The sequence below is a fragment of the Rhinoraja longicauda genome, chromosome 12, assembly GCF_053455715.1.
Source record: "Rhinoraja longicauda isolate Sanriku21f chromosome 12, sRhiLon1.1, whole genome shotgun sequence".
Lineage (NCBI taxonomy): Eukaryota > Metazoa > Chordata > Chondrichthyes > Rajiformes > Arhynchobatidae > Rhinoraja > Rhinoraja longicauda.
In genome coordinates this window covers 35,569,205-35,586,083 of record NC_135964.1, presented here as the reverse complement: position 1 = coordinate 35,586,083, position 16,879 = coordinate 35,569,205, and the positions used below count along the sequence as shown (strand labels likewise).

General features: G+C 43.3%; 1 protein-coding gene across 2 annotated transcripts in view; it reads left to right on the top strand.

Annotated features, from left to right (window-relative positions):
• The window catches only part of LOC144598559 (uncharacterized), a 98,706-nt gene that overhangs the window by 31,417 nt on the left and 50,410 nt on the right, over positions 1–16,879 (top strand). For both annotated transcript variants that reach the window (XM_078408739.1, XM_078408738.1), the window contains exons 3-4: positions 11,877–12,127; positions 16,195–16,281. In XM_078408739.1, coding sequence (XP_078264865.1) covers positions 11,877–12,127; positions 16,195–16,281 — 338 coding nt within the window. The remainder of the gene's footprint in view (positions 1–11,876; positions 12,128–16,194; positions 16,282–16,879) is intronic.

Genomic DNA, 16,879 nt, shown 5'->3' with positions numbered 1-16,879 from the left:
CATTGTCTCTGCCTGCTCATGCCCCACCAAACTTATCTCTACCTACCTCGACTCCATCCTATCCCCACTGGTTAAATCCCTCCCCACCTACGTCCAAGACACCTCACACGCTCTCCATCTCCTTGATAACTTCCGGTTCCCAGGACCCCACTCCCTCATCTTCATCGTGGATGTCCAGTCACTCTACACTTCCATCCCCCACAAGGATGGTCTCGAAGCCCTCCGTTTCTTCCTCGACCGTAGAACCAGCCAATCCCCATCGAACAACGCTCTCCTCCGCCTAGCAGAGCTGGTTCTTACCCTCAACAACTTCTCCTTTGACTCCTCCCACTTCCTCCAAACCAGAGGCGTAGCTATGGGCACTCGCATGGGCCCTAGCTACGCCTGCCTCTTTGTCGGGTACGTCGAACAATCCCTGTTCCAGACATACACTGGCCCTATCCCCGAACACTACCTCAGCTACATCGACGACTGCATTGGTGCTACCTCTTGCACCCATGCAGAACTCACTGACTTCATACACTTCACCTCCAATTTCCATCCTGCCCTTAAATATACCTGGACTATCTCTGACATCTCCCTCCCGTTTCTGGACCTCACCATCTCCATCACAGGAGACAGACTAGTGACGGTCATTTACTATAAACCCACTGACTCGCACAGCTATCTGGACTACACTTCTTCCCACCCGGTCCCCTGCAAAAAGTCTATCCCCTACTCCCAATTCCTCCGTCTACGCCGCATCTGCGCCCGGGATGAGGTGTTTCACACTAGGGCTTCCGAGATGTCCTCGTTCTTCAGAAAACTGGGCTTCCCCTCCTCCATTATAGATGAGGCTCTCACTAGGGTCTCTTCTACATCCCGCAGCTCTGCTCTTACTCCCCCTCCCCCCACTCGCAACAAGGACAGATTCCCCCTCGTTCTAACCTTCCACCCCACCAGCCAGCGGATCCAACATATCATCCACCAACATTTCCGTCACCTACAACGGGACCCCACCACTGGCCATATCTTCCCATCCCCTCCCCTCTCTGCGTTCCGCAGAGACCGTTCCCTCCGTAACTCCCTGGTCCACTCGTCCCTTCCTACCCAAACCACCCCAACCCCGGGCACTTTCCCCTGGAACCGCACGAGATGCAACACCTGTCCCTTTACCTCCCCCCTCAACTCCATCCAAGGACCCAAACAGTCTTTCCAGGTGAGACAAAGGTTCACCTGCACCTCCTCCAACCTCATCTATTGCATCCGCTGCTCTAGATGTCAACTTATTTACATCGTCGAAACCAAGCGCAGGCTCGGCGATCGCTTTGCTGCACACCTGCGCTCGGTCCGCATTAACAAAACTGATCTCCCGGTGGCCGAGCACTTTAACTCCCCCTCCCATTCCCAGTCTGACCTTTCTGTCATGGGCCTCCTCCAGTGCCATAGTGAGGCCTACCGGAAATTGGAGGAACAGCACCTCGTATTTCGCCTGGGCAGTTTGCAGCCCGGTGGTATGAACGTCGACTTCTCCAACTTTAGATAGCTCCTCTGTCCCTCCCTTCCCCTCCTCCTTCCCAGATCTCCCTCTATCTTCCTGTCTCCACCTATATCCTTCCTTTGTCCCGCCCCCCTGACATCAGTCTGAAGAAGGGTCTCGACCCGAAACGTCACCCATTCCTTCTCTCCCGAGACGCTGCCCGACCTGCTGCGTTACTCCAGCATTTTGTGAATAAACCGCATCAAAACTCTCTGTGACTTTCTATGGCTTCCTTGAGGATGATGGGAAATAGTGGGGGAGGGAGGTCCTCCACCCACTCTGCTCCTTCTCCAAGACAGAGAAGGTGAGTAAGAGGTACCAGTAGAAATACTGGACGGTTCCTCCACCGAGGCAATTTGAGTAGAGCTCAAAAATAAAAGGCCTGTCCCACTTTAGGCGATTTTAAGGCGACTGTCAAAGTCGTAGCAGATCGCCGAACTTTTCTTTGACCCGACGACAATGATCACGACAATGCTGAGTCAGGTCGAGATTACAGCGTCTTCGGAAACATCGTGAAATTGCCACGCTGTCAGTGCTTCTCCGGCGTCCTAATTTTCTCTGAAATCACTGACAAGTCAGTAAGTACTTGAGTGTTTTGAACTATAACATCTTGTATGGGTTACTTAAAAACCAAGCTTCACTGTAACAAGGCATAAATTGGATTTACTTCCAGTTTACTAATAGCCGTATTAAAAATTTTTATTTTTTTTAAGTGGTTAAGTGGATTTTTGTGAAAAGTGTGTGGGCATTCTTTGAAAATGTATGGGAGATGCATATCTGGTTTCTGGGTTGCATATCTGGGTTGGGAGCCCACTTTAAATGTAATGGCTGATGGCCATAAACATCGCGAAAATTCCCACGCTTACCTGACCGTCTAACCGTCGCTTCCAATCTACCTGTTAAATGTCGTGACAATAAATAAATTGGTTAAACACAAGCATTTTATGGTATTTTGAAATGGCTTTACTTATTTTAATATAATGTGCTTCTAAATGCATCTAAGAGAACCTAGCAAACCTGAGGACAGCAGGCGACAGCGCCCGCAATATCAACGATACCTGCCGACAAGCCAGCTGTCGACGAGAAATTTTTACTCCGGATGATTTCTCAGCGATGCGCTGAGATCCACTACGATTCTTGGAAGATACCTCAGGATCATGCCCGCGACATCCGGCGAACTATCGGCGACAGCCTAGTCGCCGGCAGTAGCCTTAAAATTGCCTAAAGTGGGACAGCCCTTTAGAAAGATGCAACAATGGGATTGTGCGATAGGCCGCCTAATAGCCAGAGGAAGATAGATGAACATATGTAGACGGATTTCTAAAAGATGCTAACGCAACAGGGTTGGCTTAGTGGTTGACCTTAACTTCCCAATATTCACTGGGATTTACTCAATAGACAATAGACAATAGGTGCAGGAGTAGGCTATTCGGCCCTTCGAGCCAGCACCGCCATTCAATGTGATCATGGCTGATCATTCTCAATCAGTACCCCGTTCCTGCCTTCTCCCCATACCCCCTGACTCCGCTGTCCTTAAGAGCTCCATCTAGCTCTCTCTTGAATGCATTCAGAGAATTGGCCTCCATTGCCTTCTGAGGCAGAGAATTCCGCAGATTCACAACTCTCTGACTCAAAAAGTTTTTCCTCATCTCCGTTCTAAATGGCCTACCCCTTATTGTTAAACTGTGGCCCCTGGTCTGGACTCCCCCAACATTGGGAACATGTTTCCTGCCTCTAACGTGTCCAACCCCTTAATAATCATACTTTTTGATAAGATCCCCTCTCATCCTTCTAAATTCCAGTGTATACAAGCCTAGTCGCTCCAGTCTTTCAACATATGACAGTCCTGCCATTCCGAAATTAACCTAGTAAACCTACGCTGCACGTCCTCAATAGCAAGAATATCCTTCCTCAAATTTGGAGACCAAAACTGCACACAGTACTCCAGGTGCGGTCTCACTAGGGCCCTGTACAACTGCAGAAGGACCTCTTTGCTCCTATACTCAACTCCTCTTGTTATGAAGGCCAACATTCCATTGGCTTTTTTCACTGCCTGCTGTACCTGCATGCTTCCTTTCAGTGACTGATGCACTAGGACACCCAGATCTCATTGTACGTCCCCTTTTCCTAACATGACACCATTCAGATAATACTCTGCCTTCCTATTCTTACCACCACACACCTCACACTTATCCACATTAAACTGCATCTGCCATGTATCCACCCACTCACACAACCTGTCCAAGTCACCCTGCAACCTCATAGCATCTTCCTCACAGTTCACACTACCACCCAGCTTTGTATCATCTGCAGATTTGCTAATGGTACTTTTAATCCCTTCATCCAAGTCATTAATGTATATTGTAAATAGCTGCGGTCCCAGCGCCGAGCCTTGCGGTACCCCACTAGTTACTGCCTGCCATTCTGAAAAGGACCCATTTATCCCCACTCTTTGCTTTCTGTCTGTCAACCAATTTTCTATCCACGTCAGTACCCTACCTCCAATACCATGTGCTCTAATTTTGCCCACTAATCTCCTATGTGGAACCTTGTCGAAGGCTTTCTGAAAGTCGAGGTACACCACATCCACCAGCTCTCCCCTGTCAATTTTCCTAGTTACATCCTCAAAGAATTCCAGAAGATTAGTCAAGCATGATTTCCCCTTCGTAAATCCATGCTGACTCGGAACGATCCTGTTACTATTATCCAAATGCTCCGCAATTTCGTCTTTTATAATTGACTCCAGCATCTTCCCCACCACTGATGTAAGACTAACTGGTCTATAATTTCCCTTTTTCTCTCTCCCTCCTTTCTTAAAAAGTGGGACAACATTAGCTACCCTCCAATCCACAGGAACTGATCCTGAATCTATAAAACATTGGAAAATGATCATCAATGCGTCCACAATTTCTAGCGCCACTTCCTTAAGTACCCTGTGATGCAGACCATCAGGCCCTGGTGATTTATCAGCCTTCAGTCCCATCAGTCTACCCAACACCATTTCCTGCCTAATGTGGATTTCCTTCAGTTCCTCTGTCACCCTAGGATCTCTTGCCAGTAAAACATCTGGGAGATTGCTTGTATCCTCCTTAGTGAAGACAGATCCAAAGTACCAGTTCAACTCGTCTGCCATCTCCTTGTTCCCCGTAATAAATTCCCCTGCTTCTGTCTTCAAGGGACCCACATTTGCCTTGACTATTTTTTTCCTCTTTACATACCTAAAAAAGCTTTTACTATCCACCTTTATATTATTGGCTAGTTTACCCTCGTACCTCATCTTTTCTCCCCGTATTGCCTTTTTAGTTATCTTCTGTTGCTCCCAATCCTCTGGCTTCCCACTCTTCTTTGCTTTGTTGTACTTCTTCTCTTTTATTTTTATGCTGTCCTTGACTTCCCTTGTCAGCCACGGGTGCCTCTTACTCCCCTTAGAATCTTTCCCCCTCTTTGGGATAAATTGATCCTGCAACTTCTGCATTATTCCCAGGAATATCTGCCATTGCTGTTCCACCGTCTTCCCTGCTCGGGCCTCCTTCCAGTCAATTCTGGCCAGCTCCTGCCTCATGCCTCTGTAATCCCCTTTGCTATACTGTAATACTGACACTTCCGATTTTCCCTTCTCCCCCCGCTCAATTTGTAGTAAAACTTATCATATTGTGATCACTGCCTCCTAATGGCTCTTTTACTAAATCCAGAATTGCCTTCTCCCTGGTAAGCTCCAGTACAAGCTGTTCTAAGAATCCATCTCAGAGGCACTCCACAAACTCTCTTTCCTGGGGTCCATTACCAACCTGATTTTCCCAGTCTACCTGCATGTTGAAATCTCCCATAACCACCGTAGCACTACATTTGCAACATGCCAAATTTAACTCCTGATTCAACTTGCACCCTATGTCGAGGCTACTGTTTGGAGGCCTGTAGATAACTCCCATTAGGGTCTTTTTACCCTTACAATTCCTCATTTCTATCCATACTGATTCTACATCTCCCGATTCTATGTCACCCCTTGCAAGGGAGTGAATATCATTCCTCACCAACAGAGGGATCCCACCCCCTCGGCCCACCTGTCTGTCTTTTCTATATGTTGTGTAACACTGAATATTCAGTTCCCAGCCCTAGTCCTCTTGTAGCCATGTCTCAATGATTCCCACAACATTATACTTGCCAATGTCTAACTGAGCCTCAAGCTCATCCACTTTATTTTTTATACTTTGCGCATTTAAATACAACACTTTAATTTCGGTATTCACCTCCCCTCTCACACTGGTCACAATTGGCCCTGACCTTTCTCTCTTATCCCTTCTAGAACTTCCCTTCCCATTTATTTGAGAGTCCTTTGCATTTTCTCCTGTATTCGTTTCCCCTTTAACTCCATCTTCATATTCCCAATTTGTCAACACCTCCCCCCACTACTTAATTTAAAGCCACACGTGTAGCACTAGCAAACCTGCCTGCCAGAATATTGGTCCTCCTGCTGTTAAGGTGCAACCTGTCCTTTTTGTACAGGTCATCCCTACCCCAGAAGATATCCCAGTGGTCTAGAAATCTAAATCCCTGCTCCGTGCACCAGCCCATCAGCCGTACATTCATATCCCTGATCTCTCTGTTCCTGCTCTCACCAGCACGAGGTACAGGTAGCAGTCCAGAGACAACCACCTTCGACGACGTCCTACTTCTCAGTCTTCTTCCTAACTCTCTAAACTCACGTTGCAGTATCTCCTTCCTCTTCATCCCGATGTCGTTCGTGCCCAGGTGCACAACTACTATCCGGTTGATCGCTTTCCCTCACTAGGATGTTCTGAAGCCGGTCCGTGATGTCTTGAACCCTAGCAACAGGCCATCCTCAAGTCCCGCCTGCGGCCACAGAATCTACTATCCGTACCTCGGACAATGGAGTCACCCACTACTATGGCTCTTCCTGACTTCGGCCTCCCCGTGAAAAGTGAAAAGGCTCAGATGGGGCAGAATTTGTTCGGTTGGGTTAATTAATGACAGTCAGCATGGCTTTGTACATGGTCATGTCTTGCAAACTAAATTTGAGATTTTTGAGGAGGTGACAAATGTAATCAGTGAGGTGGTGGATATTGTTTACATGGAATTTAAGTAAGACATATAATAACATTAGGCCCATATCTACCAATCTGTGTTCTCCAGGGATGCTGCCTAACCCGCTTAGTTACTCTTGCACTTTGTGTCCTTTTAATTTGACTGTAAGTTCAGCAAATCGGTGTGCTTACTATTTTCCGCATGATATGTATCTCTTGCCTCTTTCATTACCTTATGCCTCCTGATGACCTTATAACAAGCAATTTATTTCCCAGTCACAAGCAGTCACTATTCTTTGAGAAACAGCATTTGGCCCAGTAAGTTACTAAGCAGCACTAAATATTTGCATTATTTGTACATGCTGTACTGCATTTTATGACAGACAACATTGTTTGTATAATGGTTGGAAGAAATGCACACTCATCAGTTGTATACCACCATGGCGCCTAGACTTTGGTCTTGAGAAATGCAGCTGTCAGCGACACCATTTTAACATTTGAGATGAATCCCAGCACAGCAGTTTTTAGATCATAATGCATTATGAGCCTAAAGATATTCAGCAGCCCATGCCGATTGAGGTTTTATTATAAGCTGCCTGTATCAGAAAAACTCACATTATGTTATTGTGGTCTATCATATGAAGACTCGATGAAAATAAAATGATGGTATTTAAGAGTGAAGGATCTATCTTTATTTAAATTGGAAAATATACCTCTGGGAAGAAATTCTGAAATGTATATATATTATTCAGTTGAGCAAATCCTCCGCTGCTAATTTTCCTCTTTACCCCACACCATAACTCTACCCAAATTGATTTATTTATTATCCAGACTCGGGGCATTGTCAGGATTATATACTTTTTAATGCACAATAATAACATTTCTCTCTTTTTTCTGAAGAGTAAATGTCACATCCACAGTTTATAGCGGCACAAGCTTCAGACCATGCCCCAAAATCCATTAGTTTAAAAAAAAATCATGCAATAAAATCAAAATTTCAGCTTAGTCTGTGAACGTAAATTAGTGAGTAGATTCTTGAGTAATACTGGTTTGAACCTGTAGATGTCAGCAGGGCATATTTGTAGAGAAAATTATCATGTAGAGAGAGTGCAGGGTTTATTGGCTGAATAAATATTGCTGCTTTTCTTTTCCTGTTGTGAGGGAAATTGTTCAAAAGAGGTGACTTGATCATCCCGTCACTGCATTCATGAGTTGGCGGATATTCCAATAGTTGTAAGAAGGAACTGCAGATGCTGGTTTAAACCGAAGATAGACACAAAAACTGGAGTAACTCAGCGGGACAGGCAGCATTTCTGGAGAGAAGGAATGGATGACGTTTTGGGTCAAGACCCTTCTTCAGACTGGACTGAGTTTGAAGAAGTCTCGACTCGAAATGTCATCCATTCCTTCTCTCCAGAGATGCTGCCTATCCCGCTGAGTTACTCTCAAGTTTTTTGTGTCTTACAACTTGTGCAGTTGTAAGCTATCTGTTTTGTGGAACAGACTTAGTCTTGGAATCAAAAGTCATCTGGTTCACCTCTTAAAGTCATAGTCACAGAGTCATGGGGTCATACACCATGGAAACAAGCCTTTTGACACAATTCATCAACGCTGATCAAGATGCCTAAGCTAGCTCCATTTGTACACATTTGGTTCATATTCCACTAAACATTTCCTATTCATGTACCTGTCCATATGCCTTTTAACTGCTGTTTTGGACCTACCTCAACTACCTCCTCTGTCAGCTTGTCCCATACGCCCACCATCCTCTCGGGAGAATTTGTCCCTCGGGTTTGTATTAAAACTTGTCCCTTTTACCTTAAAGTTATATGAAATGGAAAGGTGATATTTTAGTATGCAGGAGGGTGCTTTTCTTAATATATATTGTAACTTGGAATTGGGTGTACAAGGCACATTTACAAAATTTCTAGATGATACTGGACTTGGGGGAACTGTGAACTGGATAATAATAGATTTGAGGGAGATATAAATAGCTTGCGGAATGCATAAAAAATGTGAAGTGTTAAATATTTGTAGCAAGACTCAATTGGAAGCTATTTGAAATCGAAGGCTCTGTTAAAAAAGGGGTGCAAAAAACACAATGGTCTGGGCTCCCTGAATGTAGTTGCAAAAGTGCTTTTAAAAAAAAAAGCAGACAGGCTCCTGACTTTATAGACTACAAGGCCAAAGAAATTGTGATGGACCTCTAAATATTGTCACACATTTTTTCACTGGGTGATGCATATTAGGAATAATGTAAAGACTTTAAAGCAATTGCAAAAGAGATTTAGTAAATTATTCCTGTGATGAAAGATGGGGTCATGGATAGACTGGAGAAGTTGTGATTGTTCTTGGGACTATGGAGGTTGCAAGTAGATCTGACAGAGGTATTTAAAATCATGATAGGTATAAGCAATGTTTGGAGAGTTATTATTCCCATTGATGGAAGGATCAAGAACTAGGGAATTATAGAATAATGATAATGCCAAAAGAACTAAAAGTGACAAGAGGAAAATCATTTTTTAGTGGGCATGGTTAGCAGACCTCCCAACCCTTCCGAATTTGGCGGAAAGTTTCCGCTTTCTTATTTCATTTCCGCCATTCTGATTTTGCCTCACATTTTTCCGCAAAACATATGCCTCGCCGCTCGCCTCACCTCTGGCCTCGCCTCGCCGCTGGCGCCTCTGGCTTGGCCTCGCCGCTGGCCCGGCCTCGCCGCTGTACTCGCCTCACCCCGCTGCTAGCCTGGCCTGGCCGCTGGTCTCGCCTCGCCGCTGGCCCGGCCTCACCTCGCCACTGGCCCGTCCTTGCCGCTAGTCTCGCCTCATCTCGCCGTTCGCCCAGCCTCGCTTTGTTCCTGGCCTGGCCTGGCCTCTCGCCGTTGGCCCGGCCCCGCCTTGCCTCTTGCCGCTCGCCGCTGGCCTAGCCTCACTGCGGAGCGTGAGGCCCGTTGATGTTGAGAGGGGATGGGGGGTTGGGGTGCGGGGGAGGGGGGCAGTGGAATGGGAGGAGGGAATGGGGGTCGGGGGGTGGAGGAAGGGAGGGGGAGAGTGGGGGTGGAGGAAGGGAGGGGGAGAGTGGGGGTGGAGGAAGGGAGGGGGAGAGTGGGGGTGGGAGGGGAGTGGGGGAGGAGAGGTGGGGGAGTAGATTTGGGGGAAGGGGAGGAGGGGTGGAGGGGAGGGGTGGGAGGAGTAGGGGGTGGGGACAGAGGGGGTGGGGGGAAGTAGGGGTGGGGGGGAGTAGGGGTGGGGGGGAGTAGGGTTGGGGGGGGACATGGACCATTGTGATTTGCTGTTGAAGACCACTGGAGCAAGTATGTCTTCAATTAAATTAGGTATGTGCAGTTTTTTAAATGAAACTCTTTCTTCATAACTTAGTCATACATTTTATGATCATTCTTTTATTCAATACCAAGAGAATTGGGATGTGTAAGGAAAAAGCAAAATAGAAAAAACAAAACGAAACAAAACAAATTTTTCTTTGTTGTAAAAAGCATTTGTGTTCAATAACCTTTCTATAATAGTAGAATATACTCATGATAGGCCTGACATTGTACATATAGTCTAAGAACTACAGACTGTTGGAAATAATAGTCGTTTTTCACACGTGAATGTAACGCAACGGGGTACGCGCATTTGGTGTACATACCTTTTTTTGCTGAAAAGTTGCATTATGTGCCATATTATGAATTTTGATGTAAAATTCAGAATTTTGGACATCAAAAATCTGAATTTGTAAAATCAAATATTGGGAGGTCTGGGTTAGAGTCATGAATTCCCTGCCAGTATTAGTAGTGGAGGGAGGTTCAATTGTGGTGTTCAAAGGAGAATTGGGGGAGTGTCTGAAAGGAATATGAATGAATTTGAAGGATTTATAGGGAAATAACTTGCTGTGATGTCTTGAGAGGTCGGGAGCTTTTCTCTTGAAGGTTGGGAGGTGTGGGTGCCGGAAATGAAGACAGAAAAGTTCTTGTTTTCAAACTTAAATTCCATATATTTAGTCTTTTCCAAAAACAGGTAAACTTAATTGTTTGCAGACAGGTACACAAAACCAAAACAGGTAGTTAAATCAAAATTGTAGCTTGCTGCCTACTTACAAAATATAACTCAAACACTGCTTCTCTCCCTGTCTGCTCCAGTCGTTGTCTCTCTTTTTAAATACACTGCTTCCCTTCCCTTTTAGCTCTCTCACTGAGGCAATCAGCTCATCTGGTTCAGCTGGGCAGCAATCAGTGTCAGCAGCAATCAGTGTCAGCAGCAATCAGTGTCAGCAGCAATCAGTGTCAGCAGCCATCAGTGTCAGCAGCCATCAGTGTCAGCAGCCATCAGTGTCAGCAGCAATCAGTATCAGCAGCAATCAGTGTCAGCAGGGCAGGCAGCCTTTTTGTAGTCTTTTGCTGGCAGCCATGATGGTTTGTAGTCCTTGTTGCATCCACCGGGAGGAAATGTATCTCCCCTCTATAACTCTACCTCTCATGATATCACATTGCATTGAATTGAATATAATTCATTGCATTGAATTCTTGCATTGAATCACAGTGAACTTGATGGATTGAATGGCATCCTTCCTTACTGTAACAAATCTTTTATATGCTGAAATGTGTATCTGACAGCATAAAATCTGTGTTTGAGGAATGGAAGGAATAAGAATCAATCATCCTGGTTTAAAAGTTTCATTGAATCTCTGAATGTCACTTCTCTGATTAGAATGTGGATAGGAGGAGCTTGTTTGCCAGAAATCAGGGGTATTTTGCTGTCTGCTGCTAAAGAAGTGCAGTGTCCTGGGATTGGGTAGTAGAATGGTGACCTATCCTGACAATTGCAGTGGAGTAAGTATTGGTATTAATGGCAGTTTTATTTTCCCTCAAATTAACCAGACTGAGAATGATGTCAGCTGGTAGCTGTCAAGCCTACTTTGGGACCACTTCATTCAAATAAGTTCCACGGATTGGGATTTAAATAAATCTTGTTTTCTAAGTGGCAAGGAAACACTTGAACCATTGTATCTTCTACATCTTTACATCTTAATTACTCTCAGTTGGAATGCTTATCTCCTTTGTTGCTTTCTCCATTGAGGGAAGCAGCGTACACATTTACTAAAGGTTATTTGAGAATCAATATTTTTGATGGAATTTCTGTGTTTATAATTTCCCACACACACATTTCCATTCTCCTTTCTTGTATTTACTGCAATTTTTTTTGTCAAAATACCACATGTATTTTAACAGTTTATTTAGATTTGTGATGCTTTGTATATTAATGAAAACAAGAGGTATTTTTAAAATAATAGTATTATTATAAACATTCTTATTGCAGTGAAAAATACTAGAAACAATAACGCTGGGGAGTACAGCTCTGCAGGAGGCGATCTATCTGATGTGAAATCTGAAAGCACTGGTTACCAGGAGCAACCCATCACCGAGAATAAGCCTGCTGGCATTGTTACTCATCACCCATGTGGGCTTCGATCAGGCAAAAGGAAAACGTTTTCTACCCCTAATGCCCAGATGGAAAAACTGACCAACTACAATGAAGTAACATTGAAGAAGAAGAGATTGCACAGTATGGTAAGCCATGAAGCAGATCCGTATGAGCTAACATATGCATATATGTATTTTCATTTGCGCTAATCTCTATTTAACCTACGTTAATGCCTGATTTGAATGTCACTTGCATTTTTTAATGCATTAGGCATTACGAATGGCAATTGATTTGCTGAAGCGTGACTGATGTTGTACAGCACATGATTTCCTTGTGGGTGGTGTGTATGGTTTTATCACTCAGTTCAACAGCTTTCATTAAAGATTAGCATGACAGATTGTGACCTTTTGAGCTCATTCCACGGAGCTTTTTGGATGTCACAGGATGTTGACGTTATCAAATCCAGGTACTTTTGTTATGGTGTGCAGAAGTGAAGCCAGCAGTACTAATCGATATTATTCAAATGACACACCCAATGACCCAATTCTACCAAAATTCTACCTTTTTGGTAGAATTAACTATTTGCTGGAACAGAATGACATGAGAACTTGAAGTAGAGGAAGTGACTTGGCTTTTCTGAGCCAGGTTTGAGATGGGAGCACCGAAGGAGTGAATGCTGGCAGTAAGTGTGCAAGCTGGCAAGATACAGTACAGAACGCCACAGGAGATCCTTCTTCCCTGTGGCTATCAAACTATACAACTCCTCCTCCTTCTGTCGTTGGGTAGACTGACTCTCCCCCCCCCCCCCCCCCCCAATCTTTGCACATCCCCAATCCTTTCCACTCGTCACTTTAATTTCATGTTTCATGGATTTTGTGTTTTATGAATTTTGGCAGATCAATTTCCTAACAAAGTTCTATCATATCGTATCGTAACCAATGTCTGAAGAAGGGTTTCAACCCGAAACGTTACCCATTCCTTCTCTCCAGAGATGCTGCCAGTACCGCTGAGTTACTCCAGCTTTTTGTGTCTATCTTCTAATAATATAACATACATGTGTTGATACTGCATAGTATCCAACTGTTCTATCTGGGAACTCTAGCAGTGAAAGATCTGACATAGGTGAGGCCCTTCTTCTTCCCAGTGCTTGTAGGTGACTTGCTGGTAAATCTCACCTAACTGCTTCATGAGTGTCGAATCAACTATCATTCTGGTGCATTTCCAACATGACTGGAGCAAGTGTAAAACAAAATGCTGGAGCAACTCAGCAGGCCAAGCAGCATCTGTGGAAAGAAATGGATAGATGATATTTTGAGTCAGGACCCTTCTTCATGCTGAAGCAAGAATTGCTTCATTACTGAAGCAAGAATTATTATGTATTTTATTATTTCCAATTCGATTATGGTGTCCACAAATGTTACAATTATTCTGTTTGGTGTAGTTTAACTATTTTACATGTTCCACAGTTTGAAGTTGATTTATCTCCATTATTTTTAGTACTTTGCAACTAGTCCCCTGCAGAATCTTTATTAGTTTCACTGGCAGGTTCACAAACTTATTGTAAGTTATTGGCCTCAAAGATTTCCTTTTATCTGTGGCAAAGTGATTGGCTTCCATTCTTAACACCTTCATTAGGATGATGAAATTCCTTACAGGCCAAAAGTAAGTGACCATAACACATTTCAAGGACAGTGCCTGTGCAAGCAAATGAGCTTCATTGGAACTTTACTTGAGAAACTGAATAAAATATCGAATAACCACTCTATCTTAATGTAGATTAATTTTGAATCTTCATAAATATTTGTGATGGTGGCAGCGGGAGTGCTGTAGACAATGGAAAGCAGGATGTAACAGAGTGCAAGACTACATCTGCAGTCTAATTAATAGAAATCAAACAAAATGCAGATGCCAGAAATCTGAAATGAAAGCAAAAAAGATTGGAAACACTGATAATCAGAACCGATGATAAGGTTTGCTGAAGTTTAATTCTGATGAAGGGTCTTCGACCTGAAATGTTAAGAAGGAAATACCTGACCCAATATCTTATGAGATGAGGCCAAGGAGGTTAAGGTTCTGTATCCCTGCAGGCCAACCTGATCTATTGCAGCTAACTATCTGCATAAGATCCAAAGCAACAATTAATGACCAACATTTATGCTGTTGCCATTTAAACTGCCATATTGCAAAACAATTTGGGTTCCTTTTGTAAGTGTTTTTATTTTTTTGAAATCTCAGTTTCTCTTCAGAGAATCCAAGTTTATTTCTCTCTCCAAGGAACCTCAGTAGCTGACAGGATATCTGCTTCAGTACATGTAATTACATATGTCAATTTTCAGACAATCTTGAGGTATCTTAATTTTTAGTGGACTTTGCTCACCTTGTTGGGAGTGTACAATAGGCCCCAAAATAGTCAATGGGAATTAGAACAAATATGCCAAGAGATTGCACGCAGTTTATTAGAGATAGGATGCATGGTTTTGTACATGAGAGATCATGTCTCACAAATTTGATTGAGTTTTTTGAATAAGTAACCAAGAAGTTTGACAAGAACACAACAGCAACTGTTGTCTATATGGACTTAAGCAAGGCTTTTGAAAAGGTCCCACATGGTAGGCTGCTCTGGATGGTTAGATCCCTGAAAGTTATGTCACAGGTGATGGATGTTTCTTTTTTTTTGTGTGTTGGTTGGGGTTGTGTAATTTACTTGTTTTTTGGATGACAAATAAAGATATCTTGAATCTCTTGAATCTTGAAAGAGTGATAAAAGGTACTTTGGTATATTGGCCTTCATCAGTCAGAAGTTGGGAGGTTATGTCAGTGATGTACAGGACGTTGGTGAGGCAGCATTGGGAATACTGTGTTCAGTTTCGGTCACCCTGCTACAGGGAAGATGTCATTAAGCTGGAAAGAGTGCAGAGAAGATTTATGAAAATGTTACCAGAACGAGCCCTGAGCTATAGGGAGATGTTGGGCAGGCTCGGACTATATTCTTTGTAGGCAGGAGGCTGAGGAGTGATCGTGTAGAGGTGTATAAAATCGTGAGGAATAGAGAGGGTGAATGCACAGAATTTTTTAGATAGACTAGGGGAATCTAGAACAGAAGTTTAAGGTGACTAGGGAAAGATTTAACAGGAACCTGAGGGGCAGGGCAACCTTTTTTCATTCAGAGGGTGGTGAGTATATGAAATGAGCTGCCAGATGAGGTATTGAGGCAGATGCTATAACATAATTTTAAAGATACGGATAGATACATGTTTAGGACAAATGGAACTAGCTTAGATGGGGTATCTTGGTCAACATAGTCGAATTGAGCCGAAGGGCCTGTTTCCATGTTGTGTGACTCTATGCCTCCTCTGTTCAATGCTTTAATGCAATATGGCAAAACATCAGTGCTGCATTGTTTATCAAAATATAAGTTAGTGATATTGATGTGAGCCTTGCTGAAGTAAGTGTCCCTCAGATGGCTTAAAATCTTCAGCAACTATTTCTGGTAGCTGAACTTTCACCCCCCATATCTAGCTGCAGAGGAGAGACTGAGACCAACTATTTCAATTCATTAAAATCATGTTGCTCACCAAAATCAGTAATTATTCACCAAAATTCTTCAATTTGTCTACAAAATAATGGGACACAGTAGAGTAATTAGAGGATCAGCATGCAATGCTATGAAACTGATCTAATCTCACCTTTCATTTAATCTAGATCTTGGGCATGTGAGACAAAGTAGAAACCATCCTCCAGCTCTAGTGATGGATAGGAAAATCTGGCCATTAAGTCACAGCTACGCTTGTTATTGGCATTACAATGAATATACCATGATGGTCAATGCCCCACTCCAGCTCTGATTTGTGATCTTGGGTTTAAGCTTTCTAATATGGCTGCTATACAAGGGAAACCATCTAAATGGCAATAGTGAACAGACCAATACTACTTAGTGTTTTGAATAAAATGAAGCTTTGTTGGTGACATGTAACTTAACCCTTGGTTTTTGACTTATAAAATGGAGCTGGCTACCAATTTTGTTAATATATCTTTACAAAGATATTCAGCACATATTGCCTATTGTGTAACCATTGTTGCATGACAGGTTGTGCAGATAATAATTACAGAATCATTGCAGCTCCACCTTCAGAGGTTTCAGTGTCAAATAACACAAATCCCAGACACCTAGTGCAGTGCTGTAATATTTCAATACATTGCTCTGTTTATCCAGGTAAGACCACCTGCATTTAGGAGACTATCAGATGACGAAGATTATGAAGAGTACTACGATGAGGAATCTGATGCAATGCCAGATAATGTAAGCAGGAAACAACACCATATTTCTTACTGCCAAGCTTTCAGTTACCTCTCCCAAGCCACATTCTAGGCCTCAACATCTGTTCATAGAATGGCCTCATTTATTATTTGCTACTTAAATTATTAAACGCCTTGGAACATTTTCTGCCTTAGATATCCTAAGTAAAAATGGAATATATTGCTACCGTGTGGGATAGAATACTTTAACATCCCCTTCTCAAGAAAAACTAACAATGGGCAATAAAACATTTAAAAAAAATTAATAACAGATAAAATATGTGATGGACCTGCATCTAGTTTTTTTTTCTGGAGCTACACGAACTGCTAAGCTTTCAATATGATGTGCACCTGAAACTGATGTTGCCTCATTTACATAATACAAAATATGGTTTATCTCCTTCTGAAATAATGTAACTTGGCCAAACCAGACAGACCTGTGTGTGGTCCTGCATGTGGCCGCCAAAAGGGCTGCTGTCTACTGCTGTCATTAAACCCCATCCCACAGCTTGTTCATCATTACCACTTCTGATCCCTGAGGGCACTAGACTCCCTCCAGGTCTTCCATCCTGTTCTTGCCCTCTATCCACTTCCTGGTTTCC